This window comes from Apis cerana, linkage group LG9 (assembly GCF_029169275.1).
Source record: "Apis cerana isolate GH-2021 linkage group LG9, AcerK_1.0, whole genome shotgun sequence".
Lineage (NCBI taxonomy): Eukaryota > Metazoa > Arthropoda > Insecta > Hymenoptera > Apidae > Apis > Apis cerana.
Genome location: NC_083860.1, coordinates 4,908,487 through 4,930,539, shown reverse-complemented (window position 1 = coordinate 4,930,539; position 22,053 = coordinate 4,908,487). Strand labels below are relative to the sequence as shown.

Below are 22,053 nucleotides of genomic sequence, written 5' to 3'. Positions count from 1 at the left end.
ACGTGTTCGTTCGGTCATTCTCTCGGCCACGAATTGTGAATCGTCAGTGTTTTCTCTGTTTTCGATTAATGTTATCCCCTTACAATTAATGAGTGCGAAAGAACGAGGGGGTTGGAATGGAAATATTTGATAATATCGAAAGAAATAATTAAAAGAAGGAGAAAATAATATAAAAAAAGTATATACAATTTGTAATTCTTACGAAAGAATCGTCAGCCAGATTATCTCATTCCTCAGATAGCTCCTTTTTATCGTTTTAAATTAATTTCTCTGCTTCTGCTGATATTTTGACATCGTTGCGTTTTGAATATATGCATAATTATAGATTTATTGAAATTCGATCAAGTTTATCATGAAAGTTTCTACTGCGCTTCTCAACCTTTAGAGAATTGACAAATGAAATATTATAAGGCTATTACCGTTTGTTTGATGAACTAACAACTACATAGTTACACGATATACATACAATATATTTACACATCATATATGTAGCTTCGTCAAGATTCGAATCCTTAAATGATGGTTTTTTATTTCTCTATTAAAGATTATCCGCAAAATTTTCTCGTTAAATTTTGTATTCGGACATCGACATCCATTCTCAACTTTCCCAATAATACATATTTAATTCAACTACCAAAAGCACGCGAGATTTTTCCAACCACGATAAACCGAAACCTCGATCATTAAACGAAAAAACGCGAGAAACATCTTCTCGATCGACAAAACAGAATTAAAATGAAACTAGATAACGATGTAACCAAGCATACGAATACTCACTACATGCATTTTGCGTCTATGTGTTCCGTAGACTCAGAACTCGATATTTCAATCGCAATTTTAGTGTCTCATCCGACTCTTTCATGCTCGACAAGTGAACATGCTCTCACTGGAATCTGTCTATCCGCTGCAAAAAAAAAACATGGCAACTCGCTTCGTTTCATCCGATCCATCGGATCGTTTCAAATCGATACGCAATGCCTCCTCCTCCTCCATCACCGTTACCGACTTATCGATCGAAACTCGTTTTTCTTTACAGTTTACCAGATCGAGTGGGAGGGCAACTGGATTCGAGTGTATCGTCCGGACGTCGAGTGCACCAACGGCATCATCCACGTGATCGACGCGGTGTTGTTGAAGGACAGTGACGTGAGGGTGACCGGAACAGCGTCCGCCACCAGCCTTGCATCGCATTTGATCATGATCCTGGTGGCCAAGTGGCTGCTTTAAGGACGTACGTTGAGGAGTCTGTCATAGGTGCACCTAGGAATTTATTTTCGGGACCGTCTCCGATCGTCCTCGTCCGAGAGAGCGTAGTGCGCGAGATCCGGGTTCGAACTTTGAGAAAAATCCGCTTGGGACGAGCTTTCGTCAGGGTCTACCCCTTCAAAAGACCGATCCTGACCGTTGCTTGTACCGCCAATTCCGGGATCAGAGTGATCTCCGTGATCTCCGTTGTGACACTGCGTAAACTGTGTTCGAGGGTTCTTGCTTTTGCCTCCCTTTTAATAGAGACACACAGAGAACGAGAGAGAGAGAGAGAGAGAGAGAGAGAGCGGGAGAACGAGAGAGAGAGAGAGAGAGAGAGAGAGAGAGAAATGACAAAGCATCCCTTAAGAAATAAATGTGTTCCCTGAGAAGAAATCGAGGAACGATCGACGGATCGGGGACGATTCTGAATGAGAATTAAATTAAAGAAGGTCGAGGCTCTTGGACATGATCGCTATAAGAGAGAGGATATTGTGATTTCTATCCCGATCAGGCAAGAGCCAACCGATCTGTTAAGTAACGTGGGCGAAGCTTAAACAAGAAACGTATTATTTAGCAATTTCGAATTATTGTCGTCAGTAAAATGGTTCGCTACGAGAACACGTGCAGGTGTTATTACTACGTAAGTACGATAGAGATTCTCTTGATTTGAAGTTTTATCGTATCGATAGGAATTATCGGGTGTCTTATGCGCGTCGCGACCACGAGGAGTTCCTCGAGGATCTTGCACGAGAGAAAAAGGAAAAGACATTTTTAGACGACCATGAACAAGTATATCGCGAGTTGGAGAGACGCCATTGATCGTACCAAATGATTAATTAACCGTACCAACCGAGTAAATAATTTAGAGAAACTTTTAACGAGCGAGAAGAGCGCGGGAATAAAGAGATTTCGGGGAACCTCTTCGAGTACAAGGGCTGCAAGGGTTGGCGTTTTCTAAGTGCAGTATGTTCGCCATATTTCTCGTTACGCTGACAAATAATAAAAAAATTCGTTTCCATTCGAGCTTACGATTTCGTGTAAATTATAATGATTCAGTTGGCAAAGCTGGCGGCGTTCCTCTTTTCTGAACGACCTAGGATTAACGATCACGCGAAAGTTTGTCACACGAGGATCCATATCCTTTCGATATACCGATATTTTAGCAGAAACACACGTGTAAAGGATAAATATACTATTACCTAATACGTCCCTTGTCGGTTCAGACCGGGCGCCATTCAGGCCGTAAACATTTTCGTACAACTATATACGTCTCGCCTAATTATGGTACTTCGATTTCATTGACAATGATACGCTATAGTTCTGTGTGTATGTATGTACGAGCGTCATTTCTGTTGGCCGAAGAATCGCGCGGCGAGGCACACGCGAACGCCAATTACGGAGAATCAATCGGAAAATTGTGCGCGGTTTCGATATCGATGTACATAATGTAGGTAAAAGCAAAACTCGTCCTTAAATATCCTCTCTATTCGAACGAAATTAACGAAGGAAACGACGATTAACAAAGGCAACGTTGTTGATCCTCGACGCGTGGTTTCGCGCCTTAGATGTGATTTCTAAATACACTTGCTCTCTGTATCATATCGTAATACACTGTCTACTTACTGATAATACTGCCACGACGTCTCATTGCAAGCTCAACGCGCTTGCAAACGAGTTTTTGTACAATTATCGTTGAAAGAAGCGAAAGCATTATCCAGTAGAGAAGTGACTCGATCACATTCCGACATTCTGCAGACTGTTTGAACGAATTTTCGAATAGAAATATCGAAGACCAATTTATTTCTCGTTATATATTTAACAAATACGTAGAAATTTGATTTCAATTATGCCAACAAATATATCCTTTCATTTAAATTTAAATTTATAACCTTGTCGATATTAAAAAGAATTGTACAAATCCAACAAGAATTGAACAAGCCAGAATTATAAGATGAAATCGTCTTTATCACGAGAATTCTTTCGAGCAGACTGCGCAACGCGTAAAATACTCATTCAGAAAGTTTTTTTTAACGACTGTACAGTGCTATATATATAATATATCTATACATATATATTATATAGAATCATCTGTGTCAATGCACCATGTCGCAATAGTGCATCTCTTTCGAGATTACCGTCGGATTCGTATTTTGTTTCGTACCTAAGCGTAATTCAGTTTAACCTTTTGCAATTTTATATCAATCGATATCAAGCAAGAACGGATAAAACAACTCCTATAGCTAACGTAATGACAATTTTAATACATATATAAGAAATATATAAGAAAATTTAATTTTAAAGTTCCACAACTCCTTAATAAGATGGCAAAGGATAAACTGCAACCACGTGTTCCAAACTTGAGAAACAAACCCTTGAGAGATCACGAGCAAACGACACAACAACACAGTTTCATTCCACGATTAGTATGAGCTTAGCTATGTGTGCGTACAAGTAATTATAATGATCACGTGTGTCCGTCAAACGAAAAAGTAGTAATGTAAATCTATGAGAAATCGATTGAGAGATCGGATAGAAGAGAAGAGGAGAACCTGAGTATTCGAAGGTGAAGAAATTACAACGCCTCGAAATTTCGTTTCCTCCCCCTAGAACAAATCGTCGTGATGAGAGGAGGAATGTGAAAGAGAGTCGTTCAGAGTAATATCGAAACGCCGAAACTAAAAAACAGAAAAGAAAAAAAAAGGAAAAAAAAAAAGACTATGAGCGATCGGAGCGTTTCCGGTTGTTTCACTCGTATTAGTTAAAAGAGGGAAAGAAAAATAGAAGACTTATTAAAGATTTTTCATTCAGCTACCGTACTTTTTCTCCGCGAAATGGAATTAAAAGAAAGAAACGGATTAATAGAAGAATTCGATGTTATACGTGTTGATATCAGTCTATACATATATATATATAAAACAAAGTAAATAAATAAATAAATAAATAAATAAATAAATAAATATATATATATATAAAGTATATAAAGTATAAAACAGAGATATATTGACGAGGAAGAAAGTACGATTGAAGAGATGAAAAAGAACTGAGAGAGAGAGAGTGAGAGAGAAAGAGATAAAAAGAAAAATACAGAAATATTATCAAAAAATGATACCTTAAAACTTGTTGTTGGGATGAATTGATATTATGAATTATTATTATTATTAATATTATTATTATTACATATATAAATATATACATAAACTCTAATAAACACTGTTTGTTCGTTAGACGAGAATTAAGATTGCAAATTAAAAAAGAAAAAAAAAAGGAAAAAAATAGCGAAACTCTATTTCTTCGTGTAGATGCGTCTTTAAATATTCAGCTTGTTCAAAGCGTTACGCCGAAACGAATCGCGCATAATTCGCAGCTGTGTCCGGATTGTGAATGGTGTGAATGGAAATGCGAGAGACGGAATTTCGAAGGAAATGTCGTCGCACGGAACTCCGCGAAAACTATCACATTCAGAAAGAACAGCATATCCGACGCGTTCCTTATGACGGTTCTTTCAAATAAAACTGGTGAACCCAGTTTTTCGTTCAAACACGAAAACGTTACGAACTACATCCTGGCTAACTCTGAACATATACGATAAATCTTGCAAATCGGAATGGAATCGGAAAGTTTTAGAGTAGAGGAATATATAGGGAGAACATGGCACGTGATCAAAATTTAATGGAATCAAAGTCGAATTTGTAAATGTGAAATGAAAAATTAATTTTTCGTATATTATAAATTTTTGTAACAAACGTAAATCTCGTCCGAGATAAAAATTCAATCCATTTATATTAAAATAAGTAATTTATTTCCGATAATTCCTACCAAACTGTTAAATTTCTTAATCAAGATTAGTATAGTTGTATCTTATTTTATTTCTTTTTATTAATTTTGTTTTTTTTTGTTTATATAAAAAAATTTTCTTCATTTAACCGTTATTGATTATATCTTGCAGTAAAAAATGTTCTCTCTATAAATTTCTTTATTTTAAGATCGAAACATTAATCAAAAAGAGAAAATCGATCGAGTCGAATACTCGATGACCGAGACTCGTATATTTATTTGCATATCCAAACACCAGCACACGCCTCTCAGCTCTCTTTTGTCAGTTTTGGTATAAAGAAAAAAAGTTGACGAATTTCCAAATGGATTGTACGTAGAAAGTAGAGAGATATTGGAAAATTGTACAGTTTGACGATGATACCCCTTCGCGGTTTAATAAATCTCGAAGAAATCGCGTCTGAAATATTGTTGCTATATTTGAACGAACCTTTTAATTTTAAGCAGAACGAAATTTTTGGTACTGAATAATTGTACAATCGTCATAAAACACGTGATACGAGTAATAATACATAGAAAAGACAGTTATACGAAGTAATAACTGTTTTGTTATTAAAAAAATAAAAAAAAAAACAAAAAAAAAAGAAAAAAAGAATCACGTTTTAAAGAGTAAATCATCAAATTAAAATTCCATGTAACATAATAATTGAAAAATATGTTAAATTATATATAGGGATTTAATCAAATTTAACTCATATCAGAATTTCGTTGGAAATCTCTTTGTCCTTACATAAATATCTTTCAGTTCACAATTTGCAACTGTGTTCCTATCTCCTACGATACGTTCAATACGAGTAATAAATATCAAAATTAATAAGGAATTGGAGAATATATATTAATTACCAGTAATAAGAAATAGGTTTACAAATTATCCTAACCTAAGTTTCATTCTTTAAATCGTACGCATGTATAATATAAATGTTCCAAGGGAAATCTAAGCAAAACTAATTCGACTTTGATTATGCAAATTTTTAAATTCTTTCCAAAAAAAAAAAAAAAAAAAAAAAGAAAGAAAAAAAGAAGAATCTTAAAACTATTTTCATAAGTGCCATTTATATTATCTATATTAAAAAGAATAACTTTATCATGTCCTACATGTTCTACATGTTCAATTGTGTTGTAAACTTATAAAATTAATTATAAAAATCTCAACGTCCAAAACCCGATATGTGGATCAATTTTTTTCGACTGATAGATAAGTGCGAGAAAGTCGAATAATTTGCAACGATTAATTACAAAGTCATTGAGGATCTCGTATTTTAGTCCCTTGACCAAAGAAGCAGACGTGTAATACGATTAATTTAAGTCGCGTTCCTCGACATTAATTAAATCCAATTTAATAATTATTCGTAAATTGATCGAACAGCTGTAGTTCATCGATTTTTTAATTCTCGCGTAATTATTTGTATATTTTGTAGATATGTTACATACATTTTTACGACAGAAAGAAATATCATATTGCGTATAGTGGTCCAATTAAAAATGGCATTTTCAACTCGTGCGTCCCCGAAAACTTGTCCGACTTTTCTTCGTTTGTCTCAGATTTGTTCATTTCTGAACTAATTAATTCGATGAATCGAGAAAGCAATTCGAGTAAAATTTAAGTGTGTATTTCTCGTGAGAACTAGTAGCAAAAATCAAAAATCGAAATAATTTTAAATATCTTTTTCAAATATTCCATTTTTTTTCTACTATACTAAACTTCCATAAATTTTGAAGTATTATATACAAATATTGTATATATATATTTTTTTTAATTTTGTGAATTAATTTTATTCATATGCTCAAATAAATTAACATTGCAAATGAAATATTATTATTATATGTAACAATGAATAAAAAATTGGTTGAAAAATTAACGATACTTTCCCTCGTACTTTTTGTTTTAATTAACGCGTAAGGGAAAAGAGATTTTTAAATAAATCGTTCCTCGAAGCAATCATTCTGTCACCGTCACTTTGTTATTATTATTATCGATTCTATATAAAAAGTTATTATCTGAATTTTTAGAAACTAAGACATCGCTCGCAGGAATACAAAACAATCGCGAAATTAAACTCCGTGTACACGTTTCCTACGTAGCTACCTATAATACTCACGTCTCTATTCTTAAAATGGAATGCTAAACTTTGGTAAAGTATTTTTACTCATATTTTCGATCAAAGGTCTCGTGAAGCTTATTTTGAAACTGATTTAGTTTCATTTATAATTCGTTAATTAATTACATTCTATTAAAAATATGACCTAAAATTTAAAAAATAAAATATAAATCAAAGATTTTTTCTCAAACAAAATGATTTTAACTTTTATCTATTAAATAGTAATAATATTTTTAAATAATTAAAATAAATAACATTATTAAAAATTGTATATTTCACTACCTAACTAAGAATTTTATTCGTTTATATTTTTAAACTATCATCTCAAAAGTTTCTTTCAATAAGTTTTTTTTTATCTCGGATTCTAAAATTATTTATGTATAAAAAAAATTTAATTTTTAATTTCTAAGAATTTAAAAAAAAGAAAAACATTTTGCATTTGAATTCATAAGAATTCGACCCGAAAAAATACGTAAAGTACCAAACCAAAGTTAGATCCTATAAATCTATAAGTTCAGAAACGTTTCTTGCAAACCTCAAGCAACGTTTTCTCTATTCTCGTCGTCGTAGATCCTTTCAAATCGCGCATTTCAATCATCGTTTGCATTTATCTCGTCGAACTCCATCGAATTTTTCGCGAACTACGATATTTTGTTCCACGAATGACGATTTAAATGCAATTGATAAAATGTCAAATTTACATAATTGTAAATCATTATTAAATAAGAATATAGCAGTTAACGAAATAAAACAGAGAGGAGGACGAGTGTTTCTTTTCCTTTTTGAAAAATTGCGGACGACGTATAAAATATATAAGTGATTTAATATTTTAAGCGTTGGATAGATACCGTCAGATTTAAAGCGGGATTTAACTAATTAAAATTAACTAAGGATTATTTATTAGCTATTATATATATTATATAACATATAAATATATATGTATATTATATACCTATATTATAGTAGGGAAATCAAATTTTACGTACCACAGAGCTATTTGTACAAATGCCGATTTTCATTTCGATTATTCATCCATAAACATCGCTCGATATTTAATTGCCGGCAGTGCAACTTTGATAATCGTTTAGGTGGAAAAAGAAAAATTGAGAAAAAAAAAGTACATACACATATATATTATATTTTAGATAATTAACCCAGCAGAAGATTCTAGTTTTTTCTTAGGGCTTAGATGTACGTGTATTTACATTTGTCTGTATTTTCAGAGTTAATCGTTAAGTTTCTTTCCTTTGAATTGCGCTCATCGCGGGGGACGACAGACATTCTTGTGTAAAATTTTTACGAAAGACTTTGCGCATTTCGAACCACCTGAATTCACAAGTGTGTGTGTGTCTGTATTCGTAGGGCGAACGATGCGATAGCAGTGTGCCGAATAATTTAAAATAATAATAATAATAATATAATAATAATAATATTAATATTAATAATAATAATACTAATAATAATATTAATAATAATAATATTAATAATAATTATAATAATAACAACATAAAATAAAATAGAGTATAAAATTTTTTTCTGTCTGTGAACGTCGTACGAATGCACCGGCACCCTGGTCGTCGTTTGCCCGATCGTTGAACGATCATGTCACTTGTATCTCGCTTAATTACACTGTGTAGACTGCGGTCGCTTATGCTGTATGATTTTACAAAGAATAAAGAACACCTACAAGATAGTTTAAGTGGCTTTTCGTTGGTTGAAGCGTATCATTTCCGCGCGAACGGAGGCGTATCGCGTTTTAATCATTTTTCCTCTATGTCTTAAATTAAATTGACGTCGAGCAAGGAAAGACATATAAAATTATTTTAGCACGGTATACGTATTTAGTAATGTAACAAAATGTCCACGTGTCGTTCAAAAAAAGAAACGCGAATCGAATGTCTATGTTCTTAAATTTTGCATTGCAAATTATGACATTATTTTGGCTGTATAATTTTACAAAAAATAAAGAACACTTATCAAGAACGATATCATGTTTGTTAATTTTCTTATTGAAGACTCCTCCCTTCCACAATATTTTGACGATAATAGATACGTGGAAAATTCTCATAAATAATGCTTAATACATTATAAATAGCAAACTGATGGAAAAAATTACAAGACAATTATTTTGTAATCATTATTGCTCAAATTATCGCGAATACAATTATGAATTGTATAGTAATTTCCAGACTATAACCGCGAATTGAAGAAATCTACCATATCCACAATCCCATTCATCCCTATTGCATAAAAATTCAATCAATATCAATGATGAATTTTTTTTTAACGTAGATTAATAAAAACTTTAATTTTTAATCGTAAAATAAACAGCAAAAAAGATCTTAAAAGCAAATTAAATCAGAAATATATACAGCCCAAATTCCTAAAACATTACCATTTTCGTCTCACTCACATCGTTACCAACAAAACAGAATAGGATGGTAGCGAGACCTAGCACAAAATACTGAAATTAATATCAAACAAAGTCGATATGGAAGTTGAGTACCATAAATTCATGACTATGGACCTACATTGACATTTAAAATGTGAAATCCTATGTTCTGAAATATCGACTTTGAAAAATTAAATTATTTGCTACTACATATAAACATTACAAAAAAAAATGTTCATATATTTATTACGAATTGAAAGTATGATATATTCATTTAACAAAAACCTAAACAAACAATATAAGAAATAAATAAGAAACAAATCTAACAGATATCTAATTTGCCTTTCTATAAAACACAATTCCATTACGAGATATCCTGATCTAAATATTATCATTGATCTAACTATCAAATATATGAATAAACATATAAATATACAATACCCATGAATTTTGCTTATAACTAGAACATTTCGCAAAACATTCAATCACTGATCGTTTTGCAAAACAAATAACAAAAATCCTAAAAGAAAAAGCCTGCGTAATTAAGATAAACCTAAAGGTAAAAATTAAATTCTCCAATAATCTAATTGTACGTAATTCTATACAAGAGACACACATCGCATACAACAAATATACCAACATTTTATACATTCATTGTCATGAAAGTATAAAATATTAATAATTACAAACTTGCATAAAAAAAAAAAGCAACACTTTCCCCATCAACGCTACTATTACCACACAACGACATTATTATTATTATAACAATAATATATACATTATATAACATGTATATATTACATTACAATAAAAGTATACATGCAATCGCAAATATATTTTACTCGAAGCAACACTTCCATACGTTATCTCATATTTTAAAAAATTCATCCATCCATAAATTTAATTAAATTTATCCTAAATGCAATTTGGCTGATATTATTTTTAAGAAATACCAACTCAGAATAATTTCGTCAAATTCCATTCTAATGTTCTAAATGCTCGTCTAACGCTAATGCTAAGCCTAAAAAGTTCGGAGAGCCCATCCACAGAAAAATTTCAATCAAACAACGAGAAGTAAATGAAATACGAATATGCTTTCATTAGTTATCCACTGAAACAAATTAGAAACGAGTAAGATTAGACAAAGTAAAAATTATACGAAATATACTTACTTTTGAACCGATGATAATTTCAAAAACCATATTTCCTGAATACATAGTCCGGTAATGAGAATTAACCTATACCTGAAACCAACTTATTTGGAAAATTAGTATAGCGATTAAAAAGAAAAAAAGAAAAAAAGAAAAAAAAATTAAAATACTACGATATAGAATAGCATAACAAGATAAGTATTATAATGAACATTCACGATTATTTTACTAAAAAATTTAAATTCGAAAAATCTTTAACAGTAAAAAAAATTAATGTACATGTTGTAGTAATATTTTCTGCAAACGTAGAATGTAACAAGGGATGCTGAAAGAGAAAATTTAGTAGCCAGAAGGGCCACTAATACAAAAATATCTTCCACTCGATGTAAACCCGAATAGCAAACCAATACAGTGGAATATTCATTTCATATCGCAACACTATTAAACTAATATTCTTTTTCGCAAAAAAGAAAATTAAATCGATCACGAAGAGTGCTTTGTTATATTTACGATACTATTATATTACGATATTATTGATTAATAAAAAAAATAAATAAATAAAAAAAGAGTAGAAAAATTCTCGAAAATAATCAAATATATACGCGACACTACTATTATATGCACTCAAATTTAAATAATGCAATACCGATAGAAAAAATCCAGTGCAGTCTCCTTAATGACTGCTGTTGTGCAATCACTCTTGCTGGCTTTTTCAGCCATTACAAGTGATTCAGGAACAGGAACATCAATACTTCCACATTATTGATGGAAGAAATTTGGGCATTTAATATTCGCAACGCTACTTGAACAAACACGATTGTTTATCAACGCAACGCTATTTCTTTCGTATGACTAGAAAAATATTATTCATAAAAAAAATAAAAAAATTTAACTGTAATTGATGTAAATTTTAATATTACTTTATAAGAAATTATAAGAATTTATAAGAAATTCGCGATATCTTAAAACGCAACACTAAAGAAAACGCGATTATTATTTATTCGCAACTCTAATGCAAACCGTAATTTATTTATCGCAACACTAATTCAAAAATCGCGATTGCCCATTTGTCCATGATGATTGTACGTTGGGCCGGAATGCACATCGGCCAAATAAATACAACTACTACACACAACACAACAACTACTACTACTACTACTGGACTCTAAAACGAGCATAGTGACAAAGTAGTAACAATGACTTCCCATTCTTTGGACCTAAACAAGATCCAAAAAATGAGAAACCATTCGTTGCAGCCCTCTTCGTGACAGTTTGTCGGGCCTCTTCGGTCTTCCTCCTTCGGGCGCAATGCCCGCTGAAACTTAAATCTAGGCTCGAGATTCACTAATCGTAGATAAAAAAAAAAAGAAAAAAAAAAGTCTAAATCGCGGAAACTGAATGCACATGGACGACTAACGATCGCAGCGACCATTGTCCGTACATGTGCAGAATCTCGAGCGCAACGTTCGTTTCGAAACCAAATCGCGACCGCGACCGCGGAATTCGAAAAATCGAAAGCAAAGCCAGAAACGAGTGATCATTTGATGATCACTCGTCTCAGCCTTACACTCGATCTCTCAAATTTAATTTCCTGAAACAGGTTGTCACGCGAAAACGCGCCTACCCGACCAGAGACTGTGACAACCTGCCCGGCCCTACCTACTTATAATTAACATTCGCACCAGAAAGTATGCTACCTATCCTACCTAGCCCTATATTTAAAAAAATGGCAAGACAGGCACACCAACACATTCATTCCACGATTCTCACGCATAATGCTCGGGCGCAAAAGCCTACACTAGGGAAAGCGTCCCGGGACACCTCCGACACCCGAGCTTGGCACACTACTTTCACACTCTAACTTTACGTACCTTTTCCTGAAATCGACTGACGATGGCTAGCGACCATTGCGTAAATCGCGATAAAAATATTTTAATTGTACTTGTAATTCTATTTATGATTGAAAGAATACGTGTAACTTAAAAAAAAGATGATATTAGGTAATAAAAAATTTGATAAACAATATAATTATAATTTGCGATTAATTTCATAGATATATATGATATAATTTCGTAAAAGATGTAATAGTAAATGCGATAGTTTGAATTATTATGAAAATTAGTAATAGTGAATGAAATAATAATCGTAACCGACGCAATTCCACAGCCTAACCACACACACATAATGTGGAAAATACGTCGTGCACGATCACCAACTCATCGTCAGTCGCTGAAAAATTTGTATAAACTTATCAACTAGTCGTCATACCCATCGCCTTTCTCTCACCCAAGTAGCATCTGAGCACGTGAGCGAGATCCTGGCAATGGATACGGAAAGGGTTAAACCTGAAAATCCTGAGCTAAAAAGAGTTTATTAGAATATCTAACGGATTAATATTCTGTAGTTCAAGATCTGACTTTGATAAATTTACTTTACAAATTTAACTTTACAAATTAATTTTATTTATAAATATTTATTAAATGATTAACTACTGATAATATTTTAGAATATATCGAATATGCAAAATATGCAAATGATGAATGAGAAATTTATTTATGAAAATTAGTAATAAATATATATATCGTAATTAATAATAAAAAACGATTAAATTTAAATTGAAACATATATATAATGAAATATCCTCAGGCGATCTCTTTATCAAAGCATTTACGAAAATACAAAAACTAGCATTCAATACGTTTTGCTCTGATTCAGAAATCTACCTGTCGCGAAGTACCTTCTTGCACGTGAAATTTCATTTTTTTACGAAAAGAATAAAATATTTTTATATATTACAATATTTCGAAACAAAGTTTGTAACAAAAAACCAAATATATATGTTATATTATCCCGAAATCGAGGATAAAATTAATTATTGTTTATTGTAACGAAAACAAAGGATGTTTGACTTGTCTCTCAATCGAACTAATTATTTATTCCAATAACTAGATATGTTATATTAATATTAATTATAACGTTATTTAATACAGAATTAATCATCAATGTTATCTTAAAAACGCGACGTGCAAGAAGATCTATCCTGATCTAATAAATAAAATACAAGACAAAGAAATGTTACTACTCACGGGTATAATAAATACCCATGGTCACTATGCTCGTGCAAAAATCTACGTATACAACCAATCACCCGTGTCGATCTGGACCTTTCGTCCTACGACATGATTGAGTGATCGGAGGAACATAAATGCATGCGACTCACCAATGATGCGAAGAATGGCACAGCAGGATGATGTCGAGTAGTCATCGAGTGTCAGGAAGTGGAAACTGTAACGAAACATGGAACACCACATTGAAATACAATGCTGATTGTTTGAAAAAGATGAAACAAATAAAAAATATATAAAAATAATTACCTCTTCGCGTGATGGATGATCGCCTTATTCTCTTGAGCACTGACTCTATCTTATACCGAAAACGAATATTATTCAAAAAAAGAAAATAAAAACAAATAAATAAAAAACTACTAACGCGTTCGTTTAATTAACAATCGGCGAACAAGCACTGACTCTAATTTCGCGATTATCATAAATAAATTTAATTACAACTATTGTGTTTTAAAATATTAAAAAAACTATTACGAAGCAAACACTGAATCTACCAACCGCATTGCGCGCGGTCATAAAAATTCTCTGGAAATAAAGTTGTATCAATAATGGAAGGTCTATAGAAAAAGAAGTAAATTGATCTCTTTAGATTTGCCTTCTTTTTCTTCTCCAAACATTTGTTTCAGAAAATATTACCCTTTTTTTTTACCCTTTAAAACTAAATTATTAATTTTTCACGAATAAAAAAATTTCATATATGTATAAAAAAATTGAACATATATTTTTAAATTATTGTACAAACAAATATTGATGAATTTGTCGTGAATGTTCATTATAAAAGTATAAATATACCTTGAAATAATATTGTATAAATCACATAAATATGATCGAATAAAAATAGAATAAATACATACTGTACAAGAGCGAAAAATCAAACTTCTCTTTGAAAAAGTACGATTGACGTCCATATTGCAATTCTTCCCCTCTTTGAAGTTGGACTATTAATCTGAAAATAACTTGTATAAAAGAAAATAATAATTTTCAAATTAACAATTACAAAATGTTTAAAATGAAAAACCGACCGAAAATAAAACAATGATCAATCATAAATTCCATCTTAGAAAATCGTAACGAGTTAAATGAAATTGTAATCGACTGAAACTGTGTCAAGTAAATCATGCCAAAGAAAAGCGAAGAAATTACTACCGAAAAATTGCCAATTATAATAATGAATCCATATTGATTGAATAATAATCGATTGAACAATAAATATATAATTATAGAAGAAAATATGCACCTATTACACAACAAGTAGATCGCACATTATGAAAAAAAATTTCTAATCACCACGAATATCGATACACAATAACGCGTCGCGTCGCTATTTCGATTATCGAATCATGAAATAGGGAAGGGGACGTTCGGCGAATCGAAAAATGTCGAAACGTGTCCAAACATCGGGCGTCACATGGACATGCTAACTCTCAATTTCTTGGAAGAGCTATATTATGAAAAAATGTCAGCCTCGGGCATAACAACAAACAAAAAGGAAAGAAAAATACGTAAATATTGCAATGTGACGCATTTAGAAATGTTATTTAGAAACGCAATACACATCGCTATTGTGATTTACATGTAAAATAATGACAAAATAAAATTGATTTTCTACGTTCACTTCATGGATTAAAATATGGATTAAAAGATTATAGAAATCTATTCTAAAATCTTTGTTAGAAGAAACAAAATATCAAAATTACCACCTAGAAATTTATCGTAACATGTATGTATTATAAATCATTTTTCGAAGTTATCTCGACAATCAAACCTCGACAATTTTAACGAACGAATATCAAAGCTACAAAACAAACGTATGAAAAAAATATATTAAGATGAAGCAACAAGTGAATATCGGCTGAACGAAGCAGAAACTACCGATAGCACGAATAACCTCAACAATGGAACCAATGGAATACACGATCGACGAAAAAGACACAAAACACTAATTAATTTCTTCGTTACAATAATAAATTGATTAGAAAATAAACAAAACATAATAATTTTTAAATTTGAGAAGAAAATACGAAGAGAATTACTTACTGCGTAGAATTAGCGAGAGCGGTTGCGATCATACGTCCTATCATGATGATTTTCCACAGGAGACTGACGCCACCTGCTACAACTCAAATTGGCGTTTTCTGATTGGCTGATTGTTTTAAGCCAATTCGATAATCGAAATCGCGCGAAAAATTAAAATATTTCACATTATATTTTTACTATTCTAATTAAAAATAGATAAATATATTAATTTATTTATATATTACTAATTTTTATTTATATTTTACTAATTTTCTTAATATTTTTAATATTTATTATTCTATATATCTGACTTCTATATTTATGATTGTTTTATTAATTCAATTATGTATTGATTTATTTATCGATTATCGATTATCGATTTAGCGATTATTTATTTGTCTAGTTATGTATATATACGCTTATTCATTTATTATCATCTACAATCTAAGCTTTTTTCGCTTTAAATTGTAGAATTTATTTTGATACGGAATACACTTACAATGAACTTAATTAATTAATATAATTTATTAATTATTCTATTAATACCTACAGTCCAGTCTATCCAATTAATTAAAATAATCAAAAGAAATTATGCAGAGTTTAGACTGGACTGCAGGTGTGCGTAGTTCTTGGCTTGCCATCGTTTTCTGAAGCAGTATATATATTTCAAAAATTTTCTAATAAAATACTGTAATGTAATTGTTGTATAATTTTGAAAAAAACAATTTTTAGAAAACGATGCCAATTACCAGGTCTCACCCAACGAGGAGGTGACTACGCATCGAGACCCACCTAAAACTAAAAGAAAATATTACAATTAATGAATTTAAAATTAATAATTAATAATTAAGTTAGAAAAACATAAAACATAACTAGACAAATAAATGAAAAATAAATTTATGACAAAAGGATATAAAACATATAAAAAATAAGTCTTATAAAAATAATTTAAAATATAAATTATATATTTATATACATATAAATTACAAGGATCTTTACATCGATTTTTACAAAAGTTTTTACATTTTTCGCAATTCTTCTCGCAATTAATCTCACGTTATCCAACGATGAGGCTTAAATCTAACTTAATCTAGATCTTAATACTAAATCTTAAATCTAACGATTTATATGTCCTACTGGCATCATCCATATCAAAGATACGCTCCTATTTAAAACGAAATAAAAAAAAAAAACGAATTGTTAGATATTCAATCGAAATAAAAATGCCTTCAATCATTGCAAAAAAGAAGGAAAAAAAGAACAGAAAAACAAGCGCAAGAAGAAATGTAAAAATCCAGGAAAGAAAAATGAAAGAAAAATTAAGAAGAAATTAAAAAATTTAAATCATAGACTTTATCACAACTTATGTTAACGGATTTACGAGAATCACCAGACAGATATTTACTGATCTAGCAGAAGAACGATTTACGTTTTGACGACACAAGAACGAACAAAAAATAAATCCACGACCATCAGAGCCGATTTACAAGAACGACATTCGACCACAAGACCTTATTCTTATCGAATGCCAAAAATCATAAAGCCTAACCCTAAAAAGAAGAAGAAATCGAAAGAAGAAGAAATCGAAAGAAGAAGAAATCGAAAGAAGAAGAAATCGAAAGAAGAAGAAATCGAAAAAAGAATAAGAACAATTTGATTTCATTCGAGAAAAAAAGAAACAAAGATATTGAAAATATTTTAATTTATCCTATGTTAGAAGCGTACCTTCATATGGAATATGCTCACAATAAATACATAAATTAAATATCTATCTTATGTTATATTTAAAATTAAAATTTAAATCTAACTTTAAGCTAAAACATATATATCTCGTCATGTCCCATGAGTTTGAAAAGTGAAATAAATCTAAAAAAAATCTGAAATATATATTAAAAAAAACAATTAAATGAAACATAAATGAATTCTGAAAATCTGAAATCTGAAAAAAAGTAAAAATTGAATTATGATATTTCACACAGAAATTTCGAATATTTATATAACTAGTTTAAAAATAAACAATTAAAAATAAAAATACTAGATATATAGACAAAATTAATTATTATGAAAATTAGTAATAGTGAATGAAATAATAATCGTAACCGACGCAATTCCACAGCCTAACCACACACACATAATGTGGAAAATACGTCGTGCACGATCACCAACTCATCGTCAGTCGCTGAAAAATTTGTATAAACTTATCAACTAGTCGTCATACCCATCGCCTTTCTCTCACCCAAGTAGCATCTGAGCACGTGAGCGAGATCCTGGCAATGGATACGGAAAGGGTTAAACCTGAAAATCCTGAGCTAAAAGATACATTAGTATATTTTGCATCTAACGAGCTAATACTCTTTAATTTATTTAAATTATTTCAAACTTTATTTTCTAATTTAATGAAATATTAATTTTAATATTTATACTAGGTAATTTTTGATTTTTAACTTTAATATTACTAGGCAAAATTTGAAAAGAAATTTATTAATAAAAATAACCTCAGACGATTTCTTCATCAAAACATATTTAAGATGAAAGCAATATTCAAAACGTGTTGCTTTGATTCCAAAATCTATCTGTCGCGAATTGTCTTTTTGCACATATAATTTAATATATTTTCGTAAACAAGAGAAAATAAAATAAATAATAATTATATTTTAAAATTGAAAATTTTGAAATATACTAAATTTTGAAATTAAAAATTTTAAAAATTTATTATTACATGAATGAAATGAAAAATAAAAACATTTTTGTTTTTAATATTATTGTTTTTAATATTCAAAAACGCGATGTGCAAGAAGACCTAGCCTAAACTGATAAATAAAACACACAAAATGTTACTACTCACGAGTAATAAAATAAAATACCCGTGGTCACTATGCTCGTGCAAAAATCTACGTATACAACTAGTCACTCGTGTCGATTCGGACCTTTCGTCCTACGACATGATTGAGTGGACCAGAGGAATTAAAAAGCATGCGACTCACCATTAGATGCGAAGAATTTCTATGGCACATTGGGAAGTCATCATCGTGTAGAAGGATGTGGCACATCTAATAAAAAACGAAATATAATTTAAAATATAATTGAGATAATTTAAAAAAATTAAAATTAAAAAAAAAAAGAAATTCTATTAGATTAATGTAATAGTAATAAAAATTGAAATGTTAATGAATCTTAATAATAAAAATTAAATAATTAAATAAAAAATTAATTAAATAAAAATTAAAAATTAAAAATTAAAAATGATTCTATATTGCAATAAAGAATAAAAAATTTTTATTTTATTAAATAAAATAATATATTTACCTCTTCGCGTGATGGATGACCGCCTTATTTTCTTGAAAGAAGCACTGACTCTAATTTCGCGTTATCCGTTAAAGGATTTAAGAAAACTATTACGAAGCAAACACTGATTCTAATTTCGCGTTATCCATTAAAGGATTTAAAAAAACTTTTACGAAACAAAGCACTGATTCTACTGACCGCATTGCGCGCGATCACAAAAGTAACACTGTATCATTAGAGGGGCGAATTAAAAAAAGAAGTAAAATATTTCTTTGATATTTTTCCTTCTTTTTTTTTATGAAGCATTTGTTTAAGAAAATATTGCTATATAAAATATTATTTGTTATAATTATATCTAATATTTTAAAATATTTATTAATTTTATAAATTTAAACTATTAATTTAGAAAAGTTACATTATTGTAAAAGTTATAATTGTTCGTTGTCAAAATTTAGATTATTAATTTTTTTAAGATATATTGCGAATTATAAATATTCGAAATTATTTGTAAAATAATCAAAATACTATAATTAAATTAAAAAAAATCTGAAACATACAAAAAAGAAATTAATGTAGTTCTTAGCTTGCCATCAGTTTCCAAAAACTAATATAAAATCTTTATAATATAAAACAACTAATATAATATTTCAAATATAATTTTAATAATATAATCTTTCTAATATATTTATAATCAAATAATATAAAAAGGAAACCGATGCCAATTACCAGGTCTCACCAACTAGGAGGTGACTACGTCGAGACCCAGATATTATTAAAATTTATTTATTTATAAAATTAAATATATTATTATAAAATTAAGAAATAAATATAAGAAAAATAAATAAATAAATAAATAAAAGAATGTGCGAATAGATAAATAAATAACTGAAAGAGTAAATGAAAAAATAAATTGAAAAATAAATATTTAAAAAAAAATAATATGTAAATGAATAAATAATTAAAGCAACAAATAAAAAATAAATTAAAAAATAAAATGAAAAAATAATATATTATATATAATAGCAATATTATAAATATTAATTTAAAATAAATTTTATAATATTAAAAATTATTTGTTATGTTAACAAATTTAATTAAAATGTTATAATATCGATCTACTCCTCAATTAAGTTCGATAAGAAATGATCGTCCCGTCGCGACCTGTCTTGTATTTATACGACGCGAAAATTTACGGAAATATACGTACTTTACCGATCGTTTCAAAATCGAGTTTTCGAATGTACCGATTAATAATTTCTTAATTATTAGATTATTATTGTTAATTTATGCATATAACAATTTATTATAACTTATTACAATACTAAATGTAATAATTAATATATATATATGTCATTTTTCGAAATTATCCCGACGATCAAATGATAATTTTTATAAATAAAAGTTAAATTCGTAAAAGAAATTTATAAAAAAAATTTATTAAGAAGGAACAAGTGAATTCGAATTCGAATCTCGATTCAACGAAGCACGAAATGGCGGCAATCTTCACGAAAACGATTAACGGAAAAAACACGAAAAAACTCGAAATATTAATTAATTTCAACATTATTAGTAATAAATAAATTAATAACTAAACGAAAATAATAGTAATTTATAAATTTTATAACGAAATATGAACAAAATCACTTATTGCGCAGTAGAATTATCGAAATCAACGACGATCGCATATACGTGCTATAAATCATTTTCGAAATAATCCCGATGATCAAACGACAATTTTATAAATGAAAATTAAATTCTTAAAAGAAATTTATAAAAAAAAACCTATATTAAGATGAACGAACAAGTGAATTCGAATTGACGAACCACGAAATGCCGGCAATCTTGATGAAAACGATTAACGGAAAAAACACGAAAAAACTCGAAATATTAATTAATTTCAACATTGTTAGTAATAAATAAACTAATAACTAAACGAAAATAATAGTAATTTATAAATTTTATAACGAAATATGAACAAAATCACTTATTGCGCAGTAGAATTATCGAAATCAACGACGATCGCATATACGTGCTATAAATCATTTTCGAAATAATCCCGATGATCAAATGACAATTTTTATAAATGAAAATTAAATTCTTAAAAGAAATTTATAAAAAAAAACCTATATTAAGATGAACGAACAAGTGAATTCGAATTGACGAACCACGAAATGCCGGCAATCTTGATGAAAACGATTAACGGAAAAAACACGAAAAAACTCGAAATATTAATTAATTTCAACATTATTAGTAATAAATAAATTAATAACTAAACGAAAATAATAGTAATTTATAAATTTTATAGCGAAATATGAACAAAATCACTTATTGCGCAGTAGAATTATCGAAGCCAACGACGATCACATATACGTGTTATAAATTATATCTCGAAATTATTCCGAGGATCAAACGACAATTTTTATAAATAAAAGTTAAATTCGTAAAAGAAATTTATAAAAAAAAACCTATATTAGGATGAACGAACAAGTGAATTCGAATCGACGAAGCACGAAATGGCGGTGACCTTGACGAAAACGATTAACGGAAAAAACACGAAAAAACACGAAAAAACTCGAAATATTAATTAATTTCAACATTGTTAGTAATAAATAAATTAATAATTAAACGAAAATAATAGTAATTTATAAATTTTATACCGAAATATGAACAAAATCACTTATTGCGCAGTAGAATTATCGAAGCCAATGACGATCACATATACGTGTTATAAATCATTTTTCGAAATTATCCCGATGATCAAACGATAATTTTTATAAATAAAAATTAAATTTGTAAAAGAAATTTACAAAAAAATCTATATTAAGATGAAGCAACAAGTGAATTCGAATCTCGATTCAACGGAACACGAAATGGCGGTGATCTCGACGAAAACGATTAACGGAAAA

At 29.6% G+C, this 22,053-nt stretch overlaps 1 protein-coding gene and 1 long non-coding RNA gene across 7 annotated transcripts in view; one reads left to right on the top strand and one right to left on the bottom strand.

Annotated features, from left to right (window-relative positions):
• Positions 1-9,164, top strand: part of LOC108004004 (fasciclin-1) — a 300,543-nt gene extending 291,379 nt beyond the window's left edge. For all 6 annotated transcript variants that reach the window (XM_017066638.3, XM_017066623.3, XM_017066655.3 and 3 more), the window contains one exon: positions 1,037-9,164. In XM_017066638.3, coding sequence (XP_016922127.1) covers positions 1,037-1,227 — 191 coding nt within the window. In that variant the 3' untranslated portion in view covers positions 1,228-9,164. The remainder of the gene's footprint in view (positions 1-1,036) is intronic.
• On the bottom strand, positions 5,129-16,633 carry LOC133666659 (uncharacterized). The gene is made up of 4 exons (XR_009831091.1): positions 15,884-16,633; positions 14,701-14,802; positions 10,743-10,824; positions 5,129-10,681 (listed from the first exon to the last, which is right to left on the bottom strand). It is a non-coding gene; the product is annotated as an uncharacterized LOC133666659 (long non-coding RNA).
• Between the last annotated feature and the right edge of the window lie 5,420 nt (positions 16,634-22,053).